The sequence below is a fragment of the Xenopus tropicalis genome, chromosome 4, assembly GCF_000004195.4.
Source record: "Xenopus tropicalis strain Nigerian chromosome 4, UCB_Xtro_10.0, whole genome shotgun sequence".
In the NCBI taxonomy this organism is placed as follows: Eukaryota; Metazoa; Chordata; class Amphibia; order Anura; family Pipidae; genus Xenopus; species Xenopus tropicalis.
Genome location: NC_030680.2, coordinates 12,860,647 through 12,868,090, shown reverse-complemented (window position 1 = coordinate 12,868,090; position 7,444 = coordinate 12,860,647). Strand labels below are relative to the sequence as shown.

The 7,444-nt window shown below is 40.0% G+C and overlaps 1 protein-coding gene across 2 annotated transcripts; it reads right to left on the bottom strand.

The window, feature by feature from the left end:
* Positions 1 to 463: 463 nt before the first annotated feature.
* On the bottom strand, positions 464 to 6,728 carry fgf19 (fibroblast growth factor 19). 2 transcript variants are annotated; one of them, XM_031899924.1, is made up of 4 exons: positions 6,056 to 6,728; positions 4,687 to 4,790; positions 1,721 to 2,078; positions 464 to 1,675 (listed from the first exon to the last, which is right to left on the bottom strand). In XM_031899924.1, the coding sequence occupies exons 1-3, from the start codon at positions 6,288 to 6,290 to the stop codon at positions 1,770 to 1,772; spliced, it is 648 nt and encodes a 215-aa protein (XP_031755784.1). In that variant the 5' UTR covers positions 6,291 to 6,728; the 3' UTR covers positions 464 to 1,675; positions 1,721 to 1,769.
* Positions 6,729 to 7,444: the final 716 nt, after the last annotated feature.

Genomic DNA, 7,444 nt, shown 5'->3' with positions numbered 1-7,444 from the left:
ATATTTGAAGGCTACATTTAAGGGTTTAAGAGGTTGTTATCCATCCTGGTTCTACAGATAATATTTTTATATTACATATATTAGGCCAGCGCTCGATACTAGGAATGTACAATAATTGTTCTCGCTTTTAGCTTCCGCTGTAGAAGATGGGACTATTAACCTTTGTAGCTTAGTGCCTTAAGCTGGCCATACCCCCCGATATGCCCACCTAAGGAGGGTGCTATCAGGCTAACAACGATTGTATGGCCCTAGGGCCAAACGACTGGATAACAATGATGGAAATACAAGGAGGAACGACTTGCTTTAAACAGCCATATTTTTGGTATCCCAGTAACCACTTTATATAAAGACTCATGTACACATGTTTCATTTCAGATAGTTTATTTACAAAATTCTACAAAGATGATTCCAAATGAACTTAGAAAACTATAAGCAAATATATACATAAATATATTATGGAATATAAATATAGTAACAAAATAAGCAGATGCTTGTATACAATAAATATTATATAAATAGTGCATTTCAAACTAAGTGCTTACTGAGAGAAATACATGTTTCTTTATATACACAGTAACAATTCTATATATCGGGGTGTCTACTACTCATTATATAACCAATTTCATAAAAGCCTTTCATGTAATAAAAACCTTTTATGAATTTGTCAGTACTTACGGTGGGGGGTGATTTTACAGTGCATAAGCTTTGGCAAATCTATGGCCCTTTGCACCTATTGAGTAGCTCCCGGCACATTTATTATGACTATACCGACATTTTGGGCCAGATTCAGTTTAATGAGAAAACGTTATCTCATAGTCTGTCACGTGAAAACTTATGGGCGAGCAGATTTTGGCCACCGACATGCTGGTCAGATAGGTTAGAACCAATAATTGGCCCAGAGTCAACAATGACTAAAGGCACCTGTCGGACATGTCCACACGACCAACAGGATTCTCAAACCAGACCAGTTATTATTTGTGGAGTTTTAGTCCGGCAGTGGGCACTATACATGAGCGGTATGTTGCCGACTCGGTCTTAAGGGGCAGAGCTGGCAGTCTATGTATGGCCACCTTCACTAATAGGCTCAACTGCCAGATTGGTAGTGCTTTCACTATGTGTAATAGTGGCCCTGGTTTGGTCACAGCAAACTGCAAGTGAGCGTAACCCCAAAGCATTAAGTCCAATAACATATTTTTTTCCCTTTTTGTCTGATTTTAAAATAGCTTCCCCGTCTTCCCATATCCCACTAAATATTGAAGTGATCATTGATTCTAGATCACATTCCTAAAGGACTCCGGAGCCTGTTACACTTGTATCCTGTGCAGTACATATGCACCAAATCCATCATGTCCAGACTTATCTCAGTTCCAAATACCCCTCAAAACATCTGTCTGAAATCTGTCCAGAAGGTATAGGGGCCCATTGGGACACTGATAAGCAAGTCAATATTCCAAAAGGAGGAAGGAAAGTTTTCAAAAATTGTAGGAAAATGTCCTAATGTAATATTTCTCTTTAAGTCCAGAGCCACACAGGCTCATATCCTTTAGTCTCTGTCTATCGATTTCACTATTTTACACAATTTTTCATAAGAGCGCGGACCTCCAGCATATAGGTTGGATATGTTCTGATCCAGTGCTTGGGAAGTAGACCAACTTTAGTGTTGATTATCCTTTATCTTCTGTGCAGTGCAATGGCCTGTAAACATATATTCTTCCTATACCTTCATCTGCTCAGTTGTTTCCCCCACTCATTGTCCATAAACACATTGGCTATTTCTTGTGATAACTCGAAAAATCCATTAGTCCCAGGGTATCAAGGCTGTCAATGACACTCTTTGTGTCCGTATTGAATGGAAACCTGTAGATATCATCTTCTACATCTCCGGTGGGCTCCATGGGCACCCAGCTTATCACGGGTAGGAAATGGGACAACGGGAGGTAGCCCTTTCCTTTGTATTGTTGCTTCTGCTTCTCCTTGCTTAGGGAGACAGCAACGCCATGTTTCCTTGATTTATACATGTTGTATCCATCCGGGAGAAGCTCCTCTTCAAAAGAGCAATCATCCTGGGAGTAACTGTGCTGTAATGCAAAAAAGACTTGTTGTATTACCAGTTCTCAAGGCTACAGAATTTGAAGGAAAAGCAACAAATATAAAGAAAAGAAAGGGATTTACTTGTTAGAAATAAAGATTCCAATTACTAATATACATTTTAAATTTCACTAGTGGGACGGGCACTTAATTGCCTTAATTCCCCCAATATCGCCCACCCGTAGGTGGGGATATCGGGAGAAGATCTGCTCCAGGCGAGCGGATCTTTACGTATATGGCCACCTTAACTCCTTAACTCATTAAATATTAACTAAGTAAATAATTGCTGCTTGGTTGCTATTGATAACATTGAATTTTTGGTACTCATGGGAATATCTCAGATACCTTGTCAATGACATTATTGGAAGCTGCCATTTGGTCTCGTCCTGAAAGCATATACATGGAATTGGCACTGTATTTATCCTGCTGTGGGTTCTGGGGTATTATACATGGAACTGGTGCTGTATTTATCCTGCCGTGTGTTCTGGGGTATTATACATGGAATTGGCACTGTATTTATCCTGCCGTGTGTTCTGGGGTATTATACATGGAATTGGCGCTGTATTTATCCTGCCGTGTGTTCTGGGGTATTATACACGGAATTGGCACTGTATTTATCCTGCTGTGGGTTCTGGGGTATTATACATGGAATTGGCTCTGTATTTATCCTGCCGTGTGTTCTGGGGTATTATACATGGAATTGGCTCTGTATTTATCCTGCCGTGTGTTCTGGGGTTTTATACATGGAATTGGCGCTGTATTTATCCTGCCGTGTGTTCTGGGGTATTATACATGGAATTGGCACTGTATTTATCCTGCTGTGGGTTCTGGGGTATTATACATGGAATTGGCTCTGTATTTATCCTGCCTTGTGTTCTGGGGTTTTATACATGGAATTGGCGCTGTATTTATCCTGCTGTGGGTTCTGGGGTATTATACATGGAATTGGAGCTGTATTTATCCTGCCGTGGGTTCTGGGGTATTATACATGGAATTGGCGCTGTATTTATCCTGCCGTGGGTTCTGGGGTATTATACATGGAACTGGCGCTGTATTTATCCTGCCGTGTGTTCTGGGGTATTATACATGGAATTGGCGCTGTATTTATCCTGCCGTGTGTTCTGGGGTATTATACATGGAATTGGCGCTGTATTTATCCTGCTGTGTGTTCTGGGGTATTATACATGGAATTGACACTGTATTTATCCTGCTGTGGGTTCAGGGGTATTATACATGGAATTGGCACTGTATTTATCCTGCTGTGGGTTCTGGGGTATTATACATGGAATTGGCACTGTATTTATCCTGCTGTGGGTTCTGGGGTATTATACATGGAATTGACACTGTATTTATCCTGCCGTGGGTTCTGGGGTATTATACATGGAATTGGCACTGTATTTATCCTGCTGTGGGTTCTGGGGTATTATACATGGAATTGGCACTGTATTTATCCTGCTGTGGGTTCTGGGGTATTATACATGGAATTGGCACTGTATTTATCCTGCTGTGGGTTCTGGGGTATTATACATGGAATTGGCACTGTATTTATCCTGCTGTGGGTTCTGGGGTATTATACATGGAATTGGCATTGTATTTATCCTGCTGTGGGTTCTGGGGTATTATACATGGAATTGGCACTGTATTTATTCTGAGGTGTTCAAGGGACAATGTATGGAATTTGCATTGCATGTACGCTAGGGTATTATGTATGAAATTGCCACTTCATGTATCCTGCAAGGTGCTCAGTATAAGAAACCCTGGAAAATGCCTTTGCATAGAAGACTTTACACAGTGGCAGTGTGCTCCAGACATAATCTGTTCCTCAGTTTTATTGAGCTATAGTTCATTCACCTGTTCTGACTGAGCCAAAAATAAGCCGGGTATAAAGTTGAAAGGTAAAGAAGCGGTCAAATGAGAGCACTGTTAAAGGAGTGCTGATGCAATGAAAATGTACGAAAAATGACACTTTTTTCCTCTCTTTTCAGTAGGAAGGTGACGTTATCTAGATATTCTTGGCCAATTCCATGCAAAGGTAAGTAATATGGTATGTTGTACTGCTTCTGCGGCATACAGAATGTGCATCATACAACTTCAGTACATCAGTATAAAACTAATATGCTTGTTTATAGTGAGCAGTAACTTTAGAGCAAAGGACCTTTGTTTTAAAAAAAAAACCAACAGCTTCTTTATACATACATACATACATCCCAGAACACACGGCAGGATAAATACAGTGCCATTTCTATGTATAAGGGTGAAGACACATGGAGCTACTAGTAGCAGTTACTAGTAGTGGCTACTAAAACAGACAATGCTGATCATTTACTGATAATTGTCCCTATGTGTGTTTTAGCAGAGGCAATTCTCAGTAATGTCTATGGTATTTTCTGGAGTTTAGTAGCCCCGACAAGTAGCTGCTACTAAGTAGCTCCATGTGTCTTACCTTAATGCTGCTAAAAGACATTTTGGAAGCCACATGATCTGTTCTGCATACAGTTATCATGGCTGTTTGTATCCTTTATTCCTATATGATTTGTTCTACTTATAAGCTTCCACCCTTGCATATCTTTATTATTAGAAGCTTCAGAGCTCACTTACCATTCCATAGAGTTTTCCCTCGGACCCCATGCACAGGTACAGAGAGCTGCGATACCCTTTAATGGCAACAATTCCAACTGCAATTGCTCTGATTTCCAATAAACCTGCACATATAAAAACAAAAATGATTCAGATGGAAGATCCTAGATTTAATTCTATCATCTGCAAACGGTTTATATGTTTCCTGATTAAATTGACCTTAGTCTTTGTATGTATGTGATAGGGGCAATATAGTTTAACATTCACTGGGTCAAGAATCTTGGTAAAGCACTATGGAATATGTTAGGTCCGTTATCTGGAAACCCGTTATCTAGAAAGCTCCAAATTATGGGAAGGTCACCTCCCATAGACTTCATTATAACCAAATAATTCTAATTTTTAAAAATGATTTCCTTTTTCACTATAATAATAATACAGTCCCTGTACTAAGATATTATTAATCCTTATTGGAGGCAGAACAATCCTATTGGGTTTATTTCATGTTTAAATGATTCCCTTTTCTCTGTAATAATAAAACAGTACCTGTACTTGATCCCAACTAAGATATAATTACCCCTTATTGGGGGCAGAACAGCCCTATTGGGTTTATTTAATGGTTAAATGATTCCCTTTTCTCTGTAATAATAAAACAGTACCTGTACTTGATCCCAACTAAGATATAATTACCCCTTATTGGGGGCAGAACAGCCCTATTGGGTTTATTTAATGGTTAAATGATTCCCTTTTCTCTGTAATAATAAAACAGTACCTGTACTTGATCCCAACTAAGATATAATTACCCCTTATTGGGGGCAGAACAGCCCTATTGGGTTTATTTAATGGTTAAATGATTCCCTTTTCTCTGTAATAATAAAACAGTACCTGTACTTGATCCCAACTAAGATATAATTACCCCTTATTGGGGGCAGAACAGCCCTATTGGGTTTATTTAATGGTTAAATGATTCCCTTTTCTCTGTAACAATAAAACAGTACCTGTACTTGATCCCAACTAAGATATAATTACCCCTTATTGGGGGCAGAACAGCCCTATTGGGTTTATTTAATGGTTAAATGATTCCCTTTTCTCTGTAATAATAAAACAGTACCTGTACTTGATCCCAACTAAGATATAATTACCCCTTATTGGGGGCAGAACAGCCCTATTGGGTTTATTTCATGGTTAAATGATTTTTTTTTTTTAGCAGATTTAAGGTATGGAGATTACAGATTACAGATTACAGAAAGAAGCCCCAGTTCGCAAGGATTCTAGATAACAGGTCCCATCACTGTGCTATATAAATAATTATTAATAACAATAATAGTTCATTTGATTCAGAAACAATTGATGTGATTTATTCATAGATAGTTTTGCTCTACGTTACACTTACTGTGCATGCTTTGTTGCCTGTCACCATCGACTCTGCCATCCTCGTGTATCCGGAGGTAGTAGCTGTCGTGCCCGAACCTCCTGGCCGTATACAGGTGCCGAATTCTGATCGACTCCCCCCAGCCGTTCTGCATGTGCGGCCCGGCATCAAAAAGCGGCAGACTTTCCGCCCCTCCGAGGAAATACAGCACGGCCACCATCATGGGAACCAAAATCCAAGGCAGGGTCTTCCACATCTTCCCAGGGTTGGAAATGGCAATTTGAGAGCTCACACACACACACAAAGAGTCAGTAACACTAAAGTTGCTTGAGACAGACTGTCAGGCAATGCTTTTTTTTTTTTTTTTTAACCTAATTGCCTCGGGGCTGTAGTAAATACAAGCCAATCCCCAGCCTTTTATAGGACTCTTATCAGCTCCATAGATAAGGTCATACTATTTTCAATAAGTAGACCTTTCATAGTAAGCACAGACCTCCCCTTCCTATCATCATTACATCACCCTCACAGGTTACATACTCGGGTTTTTAGCTGTTTCATTATTCCTATTTGTTACCCCTGTTATTAAGGAAAATGTTTGTATAACTGAGATATTTTATGTGTAATTGTATCTTTGTCTTTTAAATCGGATCCGGATTTGGAAAAATGTTCAAAATTTTTTAAAAAAACGGATATATCTGTGTATACCTTGTACTGGGGGAGGGATAGTTGTCCTTTTATTGCCAAGCAGAGTAAGTGAGACATTTGTTAACAATGGCACATACCCCTGCCTATGGGTCCTCCTTTAATGGGAGGCTATTAGTACGTAGACCCTTCTGTGTCAGAGACTTTTCTTTGTCTCGCTGAAAGGAAAGCCCTTTAGGTCTGATCCACCTTTTTGGATTAGCAGCCTGCGGGTGTGGGACTACAATTCCCATCATGCTGGGGTGGGAGGGGGTGTTGCACTACAATTTTTGGCAGAATTCAAACCTGACCTGCAGTTTAAACTAAGAAATGTTAAAGTCCACAGTTACTTGGAAAATACAGCAGTGAATGAAACGTGTAGCCTTTTACTCCACCGTGGTCTCTGATTGGATGCTACACCAATATACGCCATACACTATTCACAAAAATGAAATTTAACCTTTTAATTGTGAACTGGGTATGCAGACTATAATGCGACAAAATGGCAGCACGTGACAAAATTGTATAGAACTGTAAAGGTGCCCATACTCATGCAGATTTAAGCTGCCAATTTGGCTCCTTCAGCTTATCTGCCTGTGTGTGGGGCCCTCCGACGGGCTTCCCGGGCTGAAAATCGTCCAGTTCGGACAGGCTTGATATGGCTCTTGCTCCGATTGTTATGGCCCCTAGATCCAAATGACCAGCTTAGAACGATTTCGCCCACATTAG